Source organism: Amborella trichopoda, chromosome 6 (genome assembly GCF_054954075.1).
Source record: "Amborella trichopoda isolate Santa Cruz 75 chromosome 6, AtrichopodaSantaCruz75HAP2 v2.0, whole genome shotgun sequence".
Lineage (NCBI taxonomy): Eukaryota > Viridiplantae > Streptophyta > Magnoliopsida > Amborellales > Amborellaceae > Amborella > Amborella trichopoda.
The window spans coordinates 52357630-52380180 of record NC_142341.1 but is presented as its reverse complement, the minus strand read 5'-3'; the positions used below and the strand labels follow the sequence as shown (position 1 = coordinate 52380180).

At 36.4% G+C, this 22551-nt stretch overlaps 1 protein-coding gene across 1 annotated transcript; it reads left to right on the top strand.

The window, feature by feature from the left end:
- The first annotated feature begins 314 nt into the window (after window positions 1–314).
- LOC18448610 (protease Do-like 10, mitochondrial) lies at window positions 315–12508 on the top strand. Its single transcript, XM_006858671.4, has 8 exons — window positions 315–962; window positions 2050–2295; window positions 5594–5789; window positions 6365–6624; window positions 10352–10479; window positions 10581–10784; window positions 11224–11274; window positions 11918–12508. Exons 1-8 carry the CDS (start codon window positions 545–547, stop codon window positions 12158–12160), a joined length of 1746 nt encoding a protein of 581 aa, XP_006858733.4. The 5' UTR covers window positions 315–544; the 3' UTR covers window positions 12161–12508.
- The last annotated feature ends 10043 nt before the right edge of the window (window positions 12509–22551 follow it).

Below are 22551 nucleotides of genomic sequence, written 5' to 3'. Positions count from 1 at the left end.
GAGGGCTAAGATTGCCCCAATCACAATGTTACGTCTTTATATTATTTTATTTTTAATTTTTTTCCTATAAACTATTTTGAAACCAAATTTTGGCCGTCCAATCCTCTATTAAACTCGTACTAGCAAAAAATATTTTCAATAAAATAAAATTAGCAAAAATTTATTTTTAATATTTTTTATAGGTACGCTCCGATGAGAATATGGTATATATCAAATTTTATATTCATACAATTTGTATAAAAAACGCTAAAAATAAAATACTTTGAAACGTCGAATCTAAGATCAAATAGTGAGTGTCTCTCTTTATCAAAATTGAACGGCTTGATGGTAGGAGAAGCGTAGATCTTCTATGCTGTATGGAAACCTTTCCCCCATAGATACGCCTAGCACCTACTGAAGCCTTCATTTTTTTATCTTTTTCATTTCATTGTCTATTTTTCATTCAATTCATATTTGGGAGGGACTCGTTCAGCTTGACCCTGGCCCAAACCCTCCGCCCCTCCCAAGCCACCCGCCCAGTCTCTCTTCTTCCCGAACCGCCGCTATGCTTCTTCCCACCACTCTCAGAGCTGTTCGCCGAGTCTACCGTCTCTCACCTTCCCTCCCTTCTCTCTCTAACCATCTCTCTCCCTCTCTCTCTAACCATCTCTCTCCCTCTCTCTCTACACCCGCCACCCATCTCTCTCCCGCTCTCTACACCACCTCCACAACCTCTCTTCTCAACCCAACTTCCCGCATTCTCACTCCTCGCATTTACCCACCACCCACATTCGAAAAGGTTGAGAGAGAAGCAAAGGAAGTTGAAGAGACTGACGAAGAGGCAGATGGGTTTCAGTTTACAGATGCTTATGCTGCCATTCATCTGGCGATTGATGCTGTGGTAAAGGTTTTCACAGTTTCCAGTAGCCCCAATTACTTCCTTCCATGGCAGAACAAGTCTCAGAGAGAAACCATGGGATCAGGTACTTCTCTTTTTTTTTTTTCCTTATTTCATTGCCCTCTTTGATAGGGCTGGCAACTGGCGGGGCCATCCATCGCCAATATGCCTGGACCATCTATCGCCAATATGCGCCAATATGCCTGGAATGGGCCAAAGAGTCCTGACTCTTGCCCGGCCTAAGGCCTATCAGGTCGCACCGGCCTGGGCATGCTAGATAGAATAAAAAAGGAAAAGAGAGATATTGAAGAAAAAGAGGGCTGAACTTGGGTGGCCTACTCTTCGATTGTGAACGGTTAATGTGATAGTAGAGAAGGGTAAGTTGTTTGATGGGTTTTTAGTTACTTTTTCATGCATTTTAAAAAATTGAATTTGTTGGGTTTCAAAAGTTAATGTGTTTTTTATCTTTCATTTGTTTGTTTGATTGCTTGCTCACTTTGTTCGGTCAACTTCTGTTTTTGTTTTTTCATAATATCATCATTTTTATTGGTCTTTCCCATGAAAAGCCATACACAGCCTTTTTTTTTTTTTTGAATTTGAAGTATCATTCCCTTTGATTTTTTCAAAATGTTGTACATAACGATCTAGCGGTTGTTTTTGGTTTGATTTCTATTATTGTGGAAAGCCCTGTTTTTTAATTGTTGCAGTTGTGCAAAGTCTAATTGCTTCTTGGATTACTATATTTTTTATCATATGCTATTCAATCTCTTTGTATATTGATATTCTTAGGCCATTCTTTATGTTAGTGATTTGATATTTTGACTGAATCAGTCTTGGATCCTTTGTTCTATGAGTGATAGAGTATCGTGCATATGATGCATAAATGTGGATCAATTTCACAATCAGTTTGGAAGGTAACATGAAAATGATCAATAGTGTTATGATGCCAAAAAGGAATTATTTGATTGTATTGATATTCTCTTTACAATTTATGCATGTTGTGTCCATGATGAATAATACTTGTCTCTTTCAAAAAGAAATAGATAAAGGAAAACCTTACTTTGTTTGTGTATCCTCTTCTACTTCTTAGTATTTCTAATCATAAAGAAGTGGATTATGTGCCTTTTGGTTTACTTTCTTGTTATTAACATTTTTTATTCATTTAATTGTAGGATTTGTTATCCCTGGACGACGAATTCTGACCAATGCACACGTAGTAGCGGATCATACATTTGTTCGTGTCAGGAAGCATGGTTCTCCTGCTAAGTATAGAGCTGAAGTTCAAGCAGTCGGACATGAATGTGATCTCGCACTTATTGTTGTTGAAAGTGAAGAATTTTGGGAGGGAATGCACTTTCTTGAGCTTGGGGACATTCCATTCCTACAGGAATCTGTCGCTGTTGTTGGGTACCCTCAAGGTAGCTTCTGTTTTTTTTTTTATTATTAGTTCAGAGTAAGGATTTCTTCTGTTAATAAATAAGTTTGTGTTGTGTGTGCTACTTTTATTTTTTTGGGCAAATATCTCAACATTTATTTTGAAAAAAAAATCTACATATAAATATGGATGAAGTCATTTGTTCAACGTATTTTTTGATGCCATTATCTCTATGGAGATGAATTTAGAGTGTTGGTTCCTTTAGTCACATGAAGACACTAATTGGATAATTCTATTCCTAGACATAATGCAAATGCTAAGGCATGGAAGAGACACTAAAACTTTATACTTGTTTTTATTATGAATTACTCATTAATTGTTTATTGGAGTCATACATTTGTTACGAAATCTGACATGCCTATAGTTGAACTCTTAAGATTTTTTTACATTGGCTGTAAAATACTTTTCTTGCACTTAAAACCAATGAAATATGGTTTTTAAGAATGGATTACAGTCTGGTAAAACTAGTAAATATGTTGAAAATTAAAGTATGTTCTTTAGGAATATGTTGTTAGAATGTTTCAGTTAGCAAATTGAAGTATGTTCTTAGGAATATGTTGTTAGAATGTTTCAGTTAGCAAGAATTTCATTTAAGTTCATCACTTTCATGTTAACTATCTTTGAGTTGGCTCAGATTTTACCAAGGATAAACTTTCAAGAGTTTGAATTTTATCTTTAATAATTTTCATGTCCATCCTTCTAGTCAACATTTAATAATGTCTCAACTTTTCTCTACAACTCTAGTAGCCTTTCCTTTCAATTAGCATGGTGTTCATGTTAGATTGTCCTATTATGAGGGTGCTAAATACGTTTTTGGAATTAAGGCTCTTTTCCTTTGGTTAAATTATAAAGAATGTGTAGATTTTCTCAAGAACTTGACTACTTTGAGTTGGTACACTCGGCTAAATTTTAGGGAAAGGCATTCTATCTATTTTCTCAGTATTTATTTAGTGGATTTCTGAAAAAGAGAAGTATCTTTGTAGTTTATTTTATTTCATTGTGACTACTATGTAGTATATCCGATTTTCTATTTCATAACGGAGCTCTTCATCAGCTTCAACTATCTTATGCTCGACAAAAAAAGGACTGGCATATAAAAGGAGTAGCAGAAAAAGGAGTGTCAAATAGTTACACCTAACCTTCTTCTCATTTGACCCCGCAACCCCATTGAATTCCTTCCTACTGTGAGATGTTTTTTGACATTTATCGTTAGAGGATATTGAGGTTGCTAAAATGTGATCAGTGCTTTCACTAGCTTGAGCAGCCCTTGACATTATAATTTGAATTCTGCGTTATGACAGTAAAGTATGTACATTTCACTAAGTAATATAAAGAAGACCGTCTAAGATAATATTACCTATTTAGCATGGTTGATCATTTTTTGCGGAGCACTTCTAGCTACTCGTAACCCACCCTTTAATCTACTCACAAGAAATACTACAAAGGCTAATATATTATAATTGTATAGTAAACAGAAGAGAAATGATGCCGTCAAAAAAAGAAAAAAGGGTAGAGAAAGGTAATATGTTGCAAGACTTGTCAGGTATAATTTGTTCAACTACTGATTTATGCTTCATGGAGCTCTATTCAAATAATTGTGTACATGGGCTTAACTGCCTTTTTGTAGATAATTATTGGATATTTAGGAATGAATCTCTGAATTTTGTAAATGTGTTGACTCCTTGTAGTGGTTTGCTAGTAGTTAATGCAACCTCAATGCTTTTGATTGAATGAAGTATATAGTTATCACCAGAACTCTAGATGTTCATTCTACCAATGTTACATCAGAAACTCTTAGAGTTAATTGAGAAGAAAATTCACCCTTTTTCAGAAAGTATTTTAGGGGTGCGACAAGAGAAGAAAAGTTTCCTTTTGATGGCTGTTTGGTCCACGTCAGATAACTATTATCATATATTGAAGCTTAATGTTAGATACATTAAAGATGGTTTGAAAGGGATTGATGAAAATCCTGCTAAGGTTTGAGAGAGCACAAAGCATGTGAAGTCCTCAAATTATCACAAATAGGATTTCTATGAACATGCTCAACAAAATGCTGGTGAGTAGCATAAAAGGATCATTTCTTGATGTTCCTATGATATGAAACTCGATGTATCTTATGCTTTAAAGGGTCTTGTATTTTAAGCAAGTTCTCCCTTGTTCTGGTTTTTGCGATCAAGCTTGCATCAATGCCTCTTCCTCACGAGAATGACAAGACATCGAAGCTATGTGCAAGTTTTTTAAAGTGTCCCTTGATGTTATTTAACTTTTTTCTTTTTAGAATACAATATCCAATTGTGAACTTGTATCTTTTTGGAATTTCAAAAATTTAGATATTTTTAATTGATGGCACAAAGAGCACTGACTTTTATTTTAGTAACATGTCTGAGAAAGTGCTTAAGAAATTTGAACAAGTACTGAACATAGTACAATTTGATTTATCCGATTGCAGTATTTTTAAATCCTTATCACAAGATGGTGTTGGTAGAGTATTGCTTCAAAAAGCTTTATGGTGTTGAGCTTATGTGCATGTCTTGGTATGAGTGAATGCACACATGCATGCATTGTTTCATGAGTATACTATACAGTTATCATCGATAAAAATAATGCACATGCTAAAGTGGTAGTGAGATTAAGGGAGAGAGATTACATGATGATGCTATGCTCAGCCTATCCACTGTTTCCGATGATGCATTTTCTGAACTTTACCATAAATATTTTGTGTCTATTGTTTCTAGAACCTATCTGCAGAGCCTATGGTTTGATCTTGTTAGCTGCAAAACATAACTCAGTTGTGGAACCTACCATATGTTCCGGGATGTTGTGATTGAATGCATTGTAGTGTCAGACACTTCACAGAACATGTTGATAGATTCTAATGTCATCAAATTGGCTGGTTAAAATGAGCTAATTATCAAGTAGTTAGAATATTGGATTGACCTAGGAAGTCTAACTAATCAGTCGCCAGTTTTCGACTCATAAATAGAGTGATGTGCAATTAGCTGATGGTGATGCATATCTGTGCAACTCCATTTGAAGCTTCCACTGGAAAAACCTAGTTTATAGTAGGGTTAGAATACCCTGTATTCTCTTCAGACTACAAGAGGACAGCTATGTGATGCTTTTGTATGCACGCGAATGTAACAAGCTTTCTGAGCCTGAATTTGATTCCGATATGTAATGTTGATAGAATTTTATAAGATATAACCAGATGATTCTACTATGCGATAAGCTTGGTTCCTTCCTTTAGATTTCCTTGTAACTTTAGCTCTGTCTGTATACAGGTGGTGACAGTATTTCAGTGACAAAGGGGGTTGTTTCTAGAGTTGAGCCAACACAATATGCTCATGGTGCCACACAACTCATGGCTATACAAATTGATGCAGCCATTAACCCAGGAAATAGTGGTGGTCCTGCAATTATGGGTGACAAGGTTGCGGGAGTCGCTTTTCAAAACCTTTCAGGTGCGGAAAATATTGGGTGAGTTTCAAAATATATGAGGCAAGCCTACTTTGCCTTGTCCTCTTATGGTTCTTTTTGTGCTTCCTAAATTGTTATTACTTATAGGTGTGTCTTGTCACTTGCTGCATTAGCCTTGCCTAGTCCTTCAACCTGTTGTCGTGTTCAATTTTAATGTGGATCAATACTTGGATTAGGTTACCTTTCTTAGACCCAGTCTTAGTAGTATGAAGACATATTGTGGTGCGTTTGCTATTTCATGGTTCGTCTCACATGTTGTTGAATACTTTTCTCCTCCCCTACATAGTATTGGTTCTGCCAGGATTGTTACTCCTACCAATTACCATTAATGATATTTGATTTGTGAATGTGGTAAGCCTGGAATGGGAGACCAAGGCCAGCAGTAGGGCCAGATTTGTTTCTGACTGTTTAATTTTATGTCCTATACTTTTTGATCAATTGTTTTCAGAAATATCAATGGCTAGCTGTGCACCATATTTAGTAGTACATATATTTTTTGGGGCTATGTGATGAATTTCACTGATAACCTACTGACTTCTCATGAAGTCTGATATTTTTTAACTGGCTTTGTGTAGGTACATAATTCCAGTTCCTGTAATAAAACATTTTCTATCGGATGTGGATGAAAGTGGAAAGTATGTAGGGTTTTGTTCATTGGGCCTGTCATGCCAACCTTCAGAAAATGCACAATTGCGAGAGCATTTCCACATGCACCCTGAGATGACTGGGGTGCTCGTGAGCAAGATAAATCCTATTTCAGATGCCCATAGAGTTCTCAAGAAAGATGACATAATTCTCGCATTTGATGGTGTCCCAATAGCAAATGATGGAACTGGTATTTAACCATCTTAACATATGCACTTCATCAAGTTCTTTATTTATATTTTGCTTAAGGGTTTTCTAACCTCAACAAAACCAAGATGTCAAGGTTAGAACAAGTTTTGTACCCCTAGTTGCAAGGATTATCTTCTTACTCTTTGGTAGATTTAATTTTCACTCTATACAATTTGGGTGATTTAAATGGGGCACGAGTGAGATTTATATTAAGCCACAATTTAGAGGACAATAGCATTTATTCGGTGAAGTTGATATGACACCACTTATCACATTCCCTTGTTTATGTCAAATGACAATATAGCTTAGAAAACCAAGTCTAATAAAGGGTGAGGGTCAATTTTGGTATTAAGGTTTCACATCTTCTTCTGGCTTTGAGCATGTTTACCAGGATCACCTTTCCTAGGGGATGCTCTGACTCCTCAGACACGGTTCTGTGTTCCTGGAGCTAATCCCTTAAGCTCACTCCTTATTTTATGATTTAATCATTAGATATATGATTAGATGATTTATTTTTTTAATAATATACATGATTTAGATGAATTTTCAGATGACTATATACACTATTTACTGCTCACTATACTATAGTAGTGTGTACGCATGCATGTCTGTATGTTAATTATATTGCATTATATATCTCAAAGGTTTCATGAACGCCATTGAAAAACTGGAGTGGTGGTCTAAGGATACATTTTAGTTCTTTCTTTGCATGACCCTATAACCTCATTTTTTTATGGTACTCTCTTACTGTAGACTTTTCATGGTGCATGTGTGCATAGTTTGAGAAACAAAAGAATCTTTTTTTTTAATTTAACAATTTCACCCCTACTTTTAATATACATACATAATATAATATAGTATATTGTGTAATAATATAAGGGTGTGGTTTGTATAAGGTTGAGGCCCTAAACAATCAAAGTAAGGCATACCTCTAAATAGTGTCAAAAGATATTTTTCAGTAGGAAAATTTTTTGTGATGGCCTGAAAATTTATTTTCTTCTCTAATTATAAAATTTAGAACTTTAGAAATAGTGTATATCGAGCAGATCCATGAACACTCTTGAAAATATTGAAAATTAATGGCCCAAATAATGCATTACAAGATGCACTATGTCCTAGACCATTTTCTTCCACATCTATAAATCTCGAGGTCAAGATGATCGATTGAGGGCTTTTTCACATCGAAACAACCTATTCTAGTGAATTTTTTAGGTGCCTTAATTTGATTGTTTAGAGACTCAACCTTTATAAACTTTTTCTATAATACAATATACTCCATTATCTCTATTCCAGTATTTGCAAAATCTAACTGGAATGGTTAACAGGGCATGGGGCCGGAAGCCATTTAACCGGCCTAACGGGTAAACAGGCCGATTCAACCGGTTCTAACCGGGCAAGTCCCTGGTGGTCAAAAACTTGCTTTAAAAAATGAAAAATATACAAAAAAGATCTAGTAAAATATGAAAAACATATAGAGAATGATTAAAATAAAACACATTCAAATGAAGTTGAAAATAAATGAAAAAATGGATTTTAAATAATCGATTTGTGCCTAGGGCTATTTTTAAATTTTTTCATAAAAGATGGGAAAATATAAAAGTGGGTATTAATGACCAAAACAATTTCTAATCTTTACCATGATGTAAACAATATTAAAAAATGTATTACATACCAAATTATTTATTTTTGGGATTTTATATACAATTTTTTGATATATTTTTTTAAATACCAGTCGATCACGAAAACCGCTCGAAACCAGAACCGGCAAGTGGCCGGTTCGAGTCTCACGGAGAGATTACTGGTTAGATCACCCGGTTTTTTCAACATGGTTTATATTGGACTTTAAGATTTTCAGAAATATATTTGAATCTCTCTCTACAATTTCCTTCTTATGATTTACGTGACATGCTTCACTCCAAAATATCATTCCTATTATTTTGGTTATTTAAGCATAATTCTATATCAAAAATCTCATTCCTATAATTTTGTAAGGTAGCATGAGTATTCCCATGCAAAGAGGAAGTACATCTAAAATTTATAATTATATGATTATATCTCTATCCCAAGGAAAAATTATCATGAAGAGATAGATGCCTATAATTGAGTTGGGGATAAATAGGTAGAGATTGAGTAAAATATTAGGGAATTGATAGAGAGAGTATTACCATTAACCTTAAAAAAAAGAAGATAGAGTGATAGTACGTGGAAAGGAAATTGAAAGGAAAGAATGGAGAGAAAATCAAGGAGATGGGTAGATTTTCCAATCTTTTAGGGAGGGAGAGAATGTGAGAGAGAATGAGAGAGAGAGTAGTAGTGAAAGAGAAAGGAGAGTAAATCACCGAGAGAGATCCTTGAAAATTTATCTTAGGGAGGGAGAGATCATTGAAAAATTTAAATTTTAGGATAATATTCACTGAAATATGATATAATATACTTAAAATTCTAAATAAATACTATTGGTATATAATAATTATATGATTATAATTGTATAATCATATGTACTCATAATAACAAAAATAATAAAATTTTAGGATAATATTCATTGAAATATGATACAATATACTTAAAATTCCAATTAAATACTATTGGTATATAAAATTATATGATTATAATTTACTCATAATAGCAAAAATAATATCTATTATTGTTTGTTATAATAAAAAATATAATAACAATTTTATTTCAGAATATAAATTTTAAATATAATTGCTCATTTCATATTAATATTTAGTTCCTAATCATAATAAAAATATTTATAATAAACATATTAGAATATACATTATAATAATTATAATTAAACCTATTTATAAGTGATTATTATATTGGAATTTATAGTTCTAAATCACTATTAGAATATACAATTAAATAATTATTAGTCTAATAATTTTTATATTTATACTTCTAAAAATTCTTATATTAATAGTGTTGAACATTTAATATCACGTGCATCGCACTGGCATATTACTAGTTTGTATATATGTTCTAGTCGCCCTTTTGACATGCATCCTCATTAGTGTGTGTGCTCGTGTGAGAGAGAGATACAACACTATATATATATATATATATATATATATATATATATATAGGGATTGTCTACAAAAAGGCCATTTATATTTTATACATGGAGGTCACAATTATTCTTGTTCCTTAAATTTCGAAATGGGAGGTTGTAGGAGTGTCATTAAATAGACACAAAGTTTCAAAAAAAATTCTTGGACTTCGTGACTCACCCCAAGCCATCCAATTAGATATCTAATGAGTGGGAATGATTGTGACCTCCATGTACAAAAGATAAATGGTCACTTTGTAGATAATCCCATATATATATATATATATATATTCTATGAGTACACCTAGGAAACTCTTAGACACCAGATCTCATGGGCTTCCGAGTTGGGGAACTTTGGGCAAGGGATGATCCTTGGCTCCCGCTTCCAACAATTGTGGCCTTGAACTATTGGATTTGGAGGATGTTAAGGTTGAAAAGCCCTTAAACATTTCAATAACTTGCTTTAATGGGCTCTTTAATTTTTTATCAACAGCTATATTCTGGTAGGATAAACTTATAAACTTGATATGGTGACGATCCTTTACCTGCGCACTGAAACTTGGTTATTTAAAGAGGAAGGATTTTACTGATTATCTATGAATGTCAAATTCAGATTTCAGTCCAACTTATATTTTTAGTGACTTGGACATATTATATAGCTAATTATCTGCTAATTCAGTGCCTTTCCGGAATAGAGAGCGGATAACATTTGATCATTTGGTCTCCATGAAAAAAGCGAATGAAACCGCAAATATAAGGGTGTTAAGAGATGGTCAAGAGCTTGAACTCAGTGTTGTAGTTCATCCTGTGAGTCCACTTCTTGAACTCCATCTTGTAGTTTGTTTGAAATTCTGCCTCTAGATATACTCTCTCTCTCTCTCTCAACTGAAGCCTTTGGGGATTTGCAGTTAAAAGCATTAGTTCCAGTTCATGAGTACGAGAAGTTGCCCAGCTACTATATATTTGCTGGCTTGGTCTTTGTTCCATTGACCCAGCCTTATCTTCATGAGTATGGCGAAGACTGGTATAATACATCTCCTCGCCGTTTGTGTGAGCGTGCATTGCGAGAATTGCCCGAAAAGGTTGGCGAACAGCTTGTAATCCTCTCTCAGGTATGGTTCACTAACGGTATTGAGAATGAATGCTGAAATTTCGTGATTTGGCCTAACGAGTGTTTAAAAACTTGATGAGACAACTCAGGACTCGCCCATGTTAACTTGGCTGAGGACCCTGGTGAGTTCCATGGAAATTTCTTGGATGAGAGTCATAAAATTTCAGCCCTTACAAGGCTTGTTAGCCATAGAATAGGCCAAGACTCATTGAGACTCGGCCTAGACAACCAGCCTGACTTGGGCTCAAGACCCTAGTGAGTCCGAGTCCAGCTCCAGGTCTGGGTTTTAAAACGTTGGGCCTGACCCATATTTAGTTGAGAGAGAAAGAGAGGGAGAGAGACTGTTTAACATAACAATTTTTTTGGAATGTATGTGGTTATTCTTGTCACTTAACGAATTTTGATAAAACCTAAAAAGAATGACTTCAAAAATCTTTCAGGTTTTGATGGATGAAATCAATGTGGGTTACGAGCGGCTTGCAGAGCTACAGGTACTACAAAGCTTTTTTACTATCTCTCCCCTTATCTATATGTATATATTTGGAATGCTAACTTGTGACCTAGTGAGAATGGAGCTCTAGACATAACTTGCAGAATTACATGTACTCAGTCACTCTCCCCCCTTTTATATTTTTCTCTAATTATCAGTTATTTAAAAGCCATATGCTTCTCCATTATGGATTTTCTTTTGAAGGATATAAAGGCCCATTTATGAAACTTGTTTTTCTTTTTTCATTTGGAATTGTGTACAATTAGACCGTTTACTTTTAATACCTTTGATATAAGGAGGTCACAATTACTTATACCCATCCGATGTAAAATTTGATCGTTTGGATATGTCACGAAGTTTGAGAAATTTTCTTTTGAACTTTGAGTTTGGTCAATGCAATAAATGTAGCCACCCAATTTCACATCCAATGGTCAAGATTAATTGTGACCACTTTGTACCAAAGATAAATGGTCTCTTTGTATACTTTTCCTTTTCATTCACATATGTCAAGAAACTATTGTCTAAATTTTGTTAATCGAAGAAATAAGTCTCATTCTCTTTTCCTTTTTGTATCAGGAATGAATAAAGTAATGAAAAAGACTAGTAATCTCTCTCCCTCTCTGACTGTCTGTCTGGTGCGACAGGTGAAAAAGGTAAATGGTGTGGAGATCGATAATCTAAAGCATCTGTGTGAGCTTGTTGAAGACTGTAAAGAGGAGAGCCTACGGTTCGATCTTGACGATGAAAGGGTCGTGGTTTTGAATTATAATAAGGCCAAGCTCGCCACCTCTCGCATACTCAAGCGCCACCGGATACCTTCAGCCATGTCCACCGACCTTCTTGACTCCGGAGTGATCAAAGAAGAGCAAGAAGCTGCTGAGGCCTGATGCAATAAGTCGTTCCTCTCTCTCTCTCTCTCTCTCTCAGCATGAGCCCAAGAGAAAGAAGCTTCAAATGTATGCTCACTCTGATATCAGAGTGGCCATAATCATAAAGGTTCTTCACCACCACCATCTTCTCTCTCTCTCTCTCTATTGTACCAGTATCATCGATGTTCAATTAAATTTTATTAAAATTTCTATTTTTGACCTGGGTGATGTGGTCCTTGAAAATCTAACGCAGTGATGAATTAATGTATCTAAATTTATTAACATACTTGAAATAACTGATTTTATTGACTTTGTATAGCCTAGAAACCGCATTTCAATATGATCTTTTTTCGCCGGGGCGATAAATATGTGTAGTTTTTATTGTATTTTTCAAAATTTCTTTTACTAAGTTCGTGGTTTGACAACTGGAAGCTAGAAGGTAGAAAGTGGGGAAGTTCGAATCGGAGGCTGGAAGATTTGTGTTTGGATCTATAAAATACTGTCTTATAACTTGTTTGGAATTCTAAGAGTGTAACTGTAGCCCTATGTTTAATAAGCTATGAAAATATGGTGTATGTCAATTTTGAGAGCATGAATAAGTATTTAATTTTTTATTCTATGCATTAGATTCAGCTAAAATATTGATTATCAATCCTTCTCACACATGCACCTATAAAAAAATATATTAAAAATAAATAAAAATAAAATGATCAAAACACCATTGAAATGTTAGGGGCATTTGATCTTTTTTTTTTTTGAATTATTTTTTGTATTCTTTTATAAATGCTCCCCCAGTAACGTAAACTCGTGCCCAAAGTTTTTGTCTTGAGTTGATTTGTAAATAAAAATAAAAATAAAAATAAAGGTTTTCTTCCTTTCTTTACTTGAAGCAGGACTTTCCCTTTTCCATTTCTATTTGCACAGAAAGAAAAAAGAAAAAAAAAAAGAAAAAAAAGTTTTTGTTTATTACATTCTATTTTACTTCCTTGTTGCCTTTTTTTTATTGCTCCTACTTTTTTGGTCCATCCGGTCCTTCCCCTGAATTGCGCCTTGCTTGAGCCCATGTTAGTCGAGCCGCACTGCACGTACACAGATCGTGCTCGTGCTTTATATTTGCTTTTTTGTGCTTATCCTTTGTGCACCTGATTGTTGGATACACATTGTCACGTGCACGGGTGTGTATTACACACAAATCACACACTAGAGGGTACAAAAGAATAACTTTTTTCAAAATAGTTTTCTGGAATGGTCAGCTAGTTCCTAGTGGAAGGGCAGCTGGAAGAGCGAGCCCCCAACAGGAGCGCACCATCTGTATAAACCTTGCCTTTAAGAGCACCCCAAAATACAGGGACTCGGACAACAGGTGGCTGTACCCATAGAGACGTAACTAGTCTGTTAAATGAGTTGCCACCAAGATGAGAGTTGTTGTTGGACTGTGGACACTCACTCAGGGTGTTGCCAGGTTGGGTTGGTGCTCGCCCTTGGCAAGCATCCTGTTCGACTTTTTTGTCGAAGCTACATATGGATTCTACTGGCCGGTGAAGTTTAGGCATCAATCAACCAAACCGTCAAAATCAAAACCAAAACCAAATCCAAACCTCATGTAAAGCCAACAAGGTGTACAAAATCAACCTAGAGGTACAAATGGGAATGGGCCGTTTAATCGGTAAGAGACTAAGGAATTTCACTGCACTCAAACAACCTATAGTGGAAGCCCTTCAACTTCAATTGTATGAGAAGCTATTGGTATTCCCCATGCCAAGAGAGCTCCCACATGAAGTCAAAGACAAATCCAAATGATGTGATTGGCACCAAAATCACAGCCACAATACTGAAGAATGTGTTTCATTATGACACTAAGTCCAAAATCTGATTGATAGAGGTACAATAGATGTACTGAAACCATAAAAATGAGGAGCCCATTAAGGAGGTTAACCAAAAGATGGGGATTTATTCCAACCCATTGTCGAACAATGACTCATAATTTAGCAACAAACCTACCATGACAACCCTTGCAACAATTGGTGACAGCAAGGGAAAGCCACAGTCATGACAGTCCTTAAAGGACTAGGGGCATGGGATCCGAGTTCGTTCATCTTCCAAGTGAAACATTGGCCGGGCCAACTTTCAAAGCACCACCAAAAGAAGCACATTATGAACCAATTCTCAAAGAATAAATTGTTAATATTTCCTCTAAAATTTGTTAATATTTCCTCTAACATGGACACTGATGAAGAAAAGGTTCAACAGGAGGCCATTGAAGTGGACATGATCTACATAAAGTGTGATAGGCTTGCTCAACCGACCATTCACTAGAAGCCCCCAGAAAGGTAGTCACTTTGACTAAAGCCACTCCCTATGTAGTCCTGGCCAATGGAACCATAAGCTGTTTGACTAGAAAGGGACGTCATTTCAAACCTACTCACCTTAGAGCCGACTAGGGAACCTGGTTTAAGTGCCCAAGCCTACCATAGATATCCATGGCCCTCCAACACAACCAATCTTGAGGGTAGAGACTATTCCTCAAGGTTTCAAAAAACGCTAAGCAGCCGGCTTGGCTCCCAGCGCCCAGGCGGACGATATATATATATATATATATATATATATAATATACAAATATTTGTGTCAATTTTACAATTTATTGCATTTAAAAATATTGTATTATTGTAACATATTTTTTTTATATACAAACATATGACATATCGCAAGTTGAGAATAAACTTGTTCAAAATTTCAAAATTCAAACCATACAAAATTTAGAAGTCTAATAGGATATGTATTAGAAATAGCCTCCAACTCTCCATGTTCCATAATAAGTGAAAAAGTTTAGGAAGCATTTTAAAACCACAAAAAATACTTTTGATCCTCAAAAATAGGTATAGCTAAGACATTGAGGGTTTATGGAATTGTTATTTTAATTAGGCACCCGCCTAGCCCACTTGGGCACTTGCCTAGGTGCCCACCTAGCCTGCTTGGGTGCTTGCCCAAGTACATCCGCTCGTGTACGGTCGCCTGGATCTGTGCGTGTGGTATTTTGGTCTAGGCCGCCTAAACACTGGGAAGACCGTTTTTTAAAACATTATTATTCCTAGGATTCCACCATGTAACACAACTAGCATTGATCTCCTGACACCTTTAGAAAAGATCCCAGCATCCATATCTATCTTAGATCTGCTTAGGAATTCTCCAACCCATTGGCGGCAAATTGAAACAGTGCTTAGAAAAACACACGTTTCTCTCGACACAAGACTAGAAGAACTTAGCGGGATGATTGGTCAATTAATGGCTCCCACGCCGATCACCTTCTGTGATGATGACATCCTGCAGGGGTTTAACCGATTGCATAACCAACCCCTCTATATTACTGTTTACATTACATGCTTCAGGATTCCCCATGTGCTTGTCTACAATGGGGCTACCCTCAATATTTATTCATTAATGACGATCAAGAAATTGGGTATAAGTCCAACTCCTTTTGAGACCTCTCTGCTCACCATCATTGCCTACGATGAGACTAAGAGGCAAGTTGAGGGGATACTGCCGCTCACCATCAAAATAGGGCCACTAGTTCAGGTTGTTAGGTTTTATGTTTCAAACATAAATGCATCCTTCAACCTTCTCCTAGGCCGGTAGTGACTTTACGAGAACCTGGCTATAGCATCAACATTTTACTAATGTCTTAAGTTTCCAACAACCCAAGGGATAATTAAAATAACCTCAGATAACCCATCAATAATGAACATTGTACAAATAGGACGTAATGGGTAGTTGGTGAGAATGAGACCCATGAGGTACCCCTCGTCTCATTCAATGAAGCCTAGTGCGCCATGTGAACCCTTCAACCAGCTATTGAAAAAAGATATGTCGTTTCTATGAGATGAAAAATACCAAGAGGCATTCGACCGGATCAAGCAATACTGGTCGAATCTGCCTATACTAAGTCCACATGTTCCTAACAAACCCCTATTTTTTTATCTCCTAGTAAAATACAAGACCATGGGGGCCATGCTAGGGCAATACGATGACCAAAGGAGATAACGAACCATATAGTATATAAGCAAAACCATGGTTGATTATGAAACACGCTACACAGCTGTTGAATAACATTACCTCACACTTGTATGGGTCACTCCAAAGTTAAGGCATTATTTTTTATCACATTCTATTAAAGTGATTTCTAAGGTGGATCCACTTAAGTATATTATAGAAAAACCAATCCTCAATGGACAACTAGACAAATGGAGAATGCTCCTAAGTGAATTTGAAATCCAATATGTCACTCAAGTCAATCAAGGGGCAAGTGATTGTCAGAGCATGAGATAACCGACTACGTACCGGTGAACACCGATTTACCCTATGTAGCCATCTTTGCTTTCGAGGATCCGACTAGGGAACTCTACTTTGACGGTGCAAAAAATGAATATGTGCCGTTATAGGTGGTGTCCTTTGCTCGCCAAAGAGGGTCATGATGCCCACAGCCGTTAGGTGCAATTTCTACTACACTAATAACATTGCAGAATATGAGGCCTTAATAGCTGGTCTCGAGAATGCCATTGAACTCCAAATTGAAAAATTATGAGTCATTGGCGATTCTCTTATAGTGATAAGCCAAGTCCCAAGTTCAAGGGACTTGGAAAGTGAGGGACGAAAAATTGATATTATACCAAGGAAAGGTGGAGAAATTGACTAGTCACTTCAAAGAAATCACTTTCCAACATGTGGCTAGGTCCAACAATAGATTTGCCGACACTCTAACTGCCTTGGCTTCGATAGTTAGCATCCCATCAAAGTAAATATAAAACCATTTTACATCAGGCATAAATACGACCGTTCTCTGCCTAAGCTAGAAGAACTCGACGAAGAAGAAAAAGAAGAAGAAATGGGAGAAGCTTTTGCTTTAAATGCCGAAAGTCTAATGGAAGCAAGACCGTGGTACCACAATGTGCTAGTTCTACTAAGAGAAAGAATACCCAAAAGGAGCCAATAATAAAAAGATTCGCGGTAAACTTTGTCATAACGGACGACCAAGTCTACAAGAAGTCTTTTGATGGGTTTCTCTTACGATGTGTCAATCATCCAGAAATTGATGAAATTCGCAAAGAATCACACAACGAAGGACACCCTAGCGCAGCTGCCCTAGCCCAAAAGATTAGGTGTTAGGGATATTATTGGACTGCAACGACGGAAGATTGTTGAGAACACGTGAAACGATGCCAAAATGTCAAATCCACAGGGCGCACTCCATCCGTGCTTCCAAATTCAACTCCACCTATGTGCTCTTTCGCTAGATGGGCTCTCGATGTGATAGACATGATTTCCCCTAGGGCGTCAAATGGACATAGATTCGTTTCATCCTAACCGCTATCGAGATCAAGCCAGTAATTGTGGGACTCTAAATAAAAGATTTAACCATAAGGATTGGATTAACAAAATTAATTTCTAAAGTACTTTCTTTGGAAAAGATTTTCAAAACTCATGAGGGATTTTTCAAACTTGGGGCAAAATCAATTCCAAAATTACCTCCCCAGTCAGTTTTTGGGTAGATTGAACCTCAAACACCCGACCGAACTCCGATTTGAAACAAAGACCACAAGTGGATAAACTATACGGCCTGTCCCTCTTTTCAAAAGAATTTTTGAAAAAATTGCTCAACTCTTTTTTGTTTTTTCAAACTGATTTTCGAAATAGGGGTCAAAACTCGATCAACCGCATGAAGGTAAACTACCTGGTCACCTCTAGCCTTGTGGCCCTGCCGAAGGGCACGAAGTCTACCTCCAAAGCCTGATAAGAGGTCATAAAACTGACAAGCTCTACATGGTTGCATGAGTCTAAAATGCTAACTACACATTATGAAAACGTGGTTTTCCCATCAATGACGAAACTAACGAATGTGAAGAGTTATTTTTTCTCTTACTGATGGTTTTTTTTTTTTTTGGACCAAGATTCAACAATTTCATTAATATACTAAAAAGAAATTACGTCGTTAGAAACTTTCTCTCACTGATGTTCTTGAGGGAAAAAGGGACCACCTGTTTTTTGTGCATGTGTGCTATTTTTTTTGGGGGATTGGGCCCTCTGAGTTCGCTTAGTCTTACATGTGGTGTGTGCGCTTGGTGGTCATCCATTGCAATCTATATAGCATGCATACAAAAATTTAAAAAAAAAACAGAAAAAAGAAAAAGGAAAAAAAAAGGGATAGCGCACGGCCTAAATTAGCACAAGTCCATGTGATCACAAGGTGCTCAAAGAGCTGGAAAAACAAGAGAAAAGAAATACTTACATAACATCCAAAGGTGTAAAAGCACCGAAACAAATACAGGTGGGCAAGAGGCATAAAAGGGCCAAAAAATATATATATATATATATTTTCGAGTCCATTTTGTTAAAAGGAATCTATTTTACTTGGAAAAAAAATATTTCAAAAAAAGATAATTTGCTTTTTAAGGTCATCATCTATTTTTTTAAAAAAAGAAAATCATTTTTTAGTCCATTTTGTTTAAAAAAATCTATTTTACTTGAAAAAAAATCTTTTTTTAAAAAAGATACTTTACATTTTAAGGTTATCATCTTTGCAAAAAACAAATAAATCATTTTTTAGTCCATCTATTTTGCTTAAAAGAAAAAAGACGAAATTTAAGGCCCTTCCCATTTCCAAAAAAAAAACGAGACGCCCGGAGAACCAATAAAAAAAATAAAAAGCCGCGTAACAGTTTGTTCCTATAAAGGCAATTGAGGCATCACTGTAACAAATTGTTATGCGAACGGAGAATTACATTCGTTTCTAGAGCCGCGCCTTGGAGCGTAACTAGGGGTGGCAATGGACCCGGATCTGACCAGTTGGGTATACCCGATATGGGTCCAATATTTGAATCCAGCGGGTCAGGTCAAGGTACGAGTCCGGTGGACCTGACCTGTAATTGTAAATTGTTGGAGATAAAATACTTGAAGCCCTATTCGTTTGGATGTATTAAAGATTACATAATAAGAACCTATAATCATATTTACTATTAAACAACAAATTATACGGCTTGAAATATAATGGCGAGTGATTGTGACCTTGTTACCAATAATATGAGTATATAATGCTAAAAAAAAAAACTCATAGTGAAGGTGGCAATGGATCCGACCAAACTCGAGACCCAACGGGTATAAGGGTGGATCCAACTTTTAGACTCGATTAATCCGGTCCAAGTCCAAAACTTGAACCCGAATACTATTGGGGTCTGAGTAGGGTCCAAGTAGACCCGATCCATTACCACCTCGCAGCATAACGCACGTTATCGCATGCTACAAAAGTTGCTGGATTTTTCGAGGAAGCAACTTGTTTGCGTCTTTAAAATCACACTTGCGTAACGAGCTATTTCACTTTCCTTCTTTGCATCAAATTCCATGAAGATTTGTCCATGTGAAAGTGGGAAAGTACGTGCACATCATTTTTATTTTTTTGAGTAACAAAGCACATGCACATCATTTTTATTTTTTTGAGTAACAAAGCACATGCACATCATTTAGTTTTGGAATCTTAACATGACCCCATTTATTTGTTTTTGAGTAACAAAGCACAAGCACATGCACGTGCACAAGCACATGCACATGCACATGCACATGCACATGCCTATACACATGCACATGTACATGCACATGCACATGTACATGGTTTTCGAATCTTAACATGAGTTAGCACATGCACATACACATACACATCATGCAAGCAAACACAACTTTGAATAGCGTTTAAAGTCTTCACGCCACCTTCTACTAATGTTCCTAGAGAACATCTTGCTTACGTTAATGCTAGTTATTTTGTCGCTCCCTTTCCTTACACCCAACTTTCGGGGAATTTTTCCGGATGATGGTTTTGGATGTCTTAAACATGGTCTCATTGAAAAATATTGTTTTACATCACCAAAACTATGTGAAAATGAGACATCATTATATGCAAAAAAACACCAAAATTTGAACAATCTTTGAAATGAAAAAAGTTTATATAAAAATGCAACCTTATAATGTAGAACTACATATACACCTCAAAAATCCATCGGACTTTTGAAAGGTTGTTACAACCTTTCAGTTGCAAGAGGCTCCCAACGGTGCAAAAAGACATTTTTGGAAGGTTGTTACAACCTCAAAGGTATGGAATAATTTTTATAAAAAAATCCGATTAAGCCCTCCCCACCCAAATATGGAAAGTCCCTAATGCATAATAGAAAGTGCACCATGGGAAATTCCACTTTATCACCTTTAAAATATGATTTTTATTTATTTTTTATAGCTTTTTTTTGAAATATTTTATTTTCTTACGGAAGAAAAACATTTACAACAAAAAATCTTGCCTTTTATTTGTTGTTTCTTGACGATTTTCCACAAAATTAATTTTATTTTTAAAATCTTTACTCGGCGCTAGGGTGTATTTTCTTCTTTTTCAAAGTTCCTCCCTTTCTCTGAAAATTTCCAACAAAAAATGATTTTCTAAAACGAAGGAGTCAGATCTACGTTTGGTAGTGATGATTAAGGCGCACCAAAGACCGATCAATTCTAAAGGGAACGCCAAGGATAGACATGTGTTATAGACTAAAATCCCGAACCTTAGATATTCCCCACAAATTCTGCCTGAGCCTGAAATATCCTGACCCTTCAAAACTCTGAATTGAAAAATTGACAATCCCAATCGGCCAAGTTGACGACTTGTAACCCTATGGAACATTGTAGTGACAGGCAACGTGCTATTCACTTAGCCAAGAATTCTCCGCCTCATCTATTAAAACACTTTCAAACTGTGTTTCAAAACATTGAAGACTACATTTTTCCTTGAGACCTGACACCATGACCTAAGCTCGCCGACAAATGGAGCACCCGACAGTCACCCCAACAGATGGGTTAAGCTCACCCCCAGGTCCTGGAGACCATTGGCACCACTAGCCGACTGTTGTTAGAGATTCAAGCATTTCGCTCTGCTTCGAAATCCTTTTGTTCAACTCTAAACTTATCAGATAGTCTCATGTGTCTACTTCTTTGCCGCCCGCCTCACCCAAAGTGTACGACACCAATGACAAAGAAGGGCAATTGTGGACACCCCTTTCTCCGCTGAAGGAGTTACAGGAAGCCAAGACCTTGGAAAACTTATAGTATAAGCTTAAACTTTTCCTAGACCAACCCCTAACCAAAACCCTTAAATCCGCCCCACCAAGAAGCTATCTTTTGGCCTAAAACTAGATTAGGGACCATACTAGTGCCATAGACCCAGAACCACTGTTCCGGCATTCCCCATACACCATAACCCATCCCATGCACCACGTAAGTTAATAAACTCCCACATTTAGAGCCTAATTGAATTAGTTCAACCAATTTAGTCCACTAAACGCTCTTAAACCTTCCTAAATAAGTACTTAACTACAATTAAACCTTCCAATTTAAAACTAAGCTCCATTAAAACCTTCTAAAACATACCTAAACCTACATAAATGACCTAAACCTAAATAAATGACCTAAACCCACCTAAAACTTGCCTAAACCTGGGACAACACCTTTAATCGTAGGTCAAACCCTAATACACCATAACCCCCACTTAACCTTAGTTTGACCCCATCTTTATAACCTTTAAAACTCTTAATTTAAACACATTCCACCACCAAAATGCACCTAAAAGCGGCTTCTTCGCATGTTGAAACGTCCAAATGGACATAACAAGATAGTTGACATGAAATTGCAAACATTTGGAGTCCACCATGTTTGCGTAACACCTACTTATGCAATCATAATACTGTGTTTCGCAAATGATCTATGACATAGATTGAGCAGCCACTTGCAGGAGCAGTTATCTTGGACCTAGCCTACCCTCACCTATGGTATGGAGGACCAGATTTTAGAGAATTGGGTGAAGCCCTGCTACTCTATGCACTGAATCCTAGATCCTTAGAAACCCTAAAGCTAATCACCCTAATTTCCCTTCTCACAAATCTCTGAGCCTACTTGAACTTTTGAAATATTATCCTAAGCCAAGATATATCATCTAGCCAACCAAGTTATAGACCTTCGGATACATCCATGGACCCTAGACTCTTCCTTTAGACCGTTGGCTTAGTATCTGATTCAAACCTATGTTAGCACCAACTCAATTTTAACATTGTTCGATCTCAATTGGCAAACTCTAAGAGACGAAAGACGTAGCCATAACAATCTCAAATCTGAGCCAGACCATCGATTCCGGGTGTCGGGCCTATAGTCCCGGTTTCCAAGTAAGTTCATTTATTTTTCTTTTTCTTTTCTTTGGATTTTCCCTGGCATATTTAGTGTAATTTAGTCCCAATTCCCTATTTCAAAAACCATTTCGTAAATATCTTCTCTTCTTTGCTCTAGAATTTTCAGAACCTCTTCTTGTTTGCAAATTTTCAGCCTCGTCGTCCCATAAG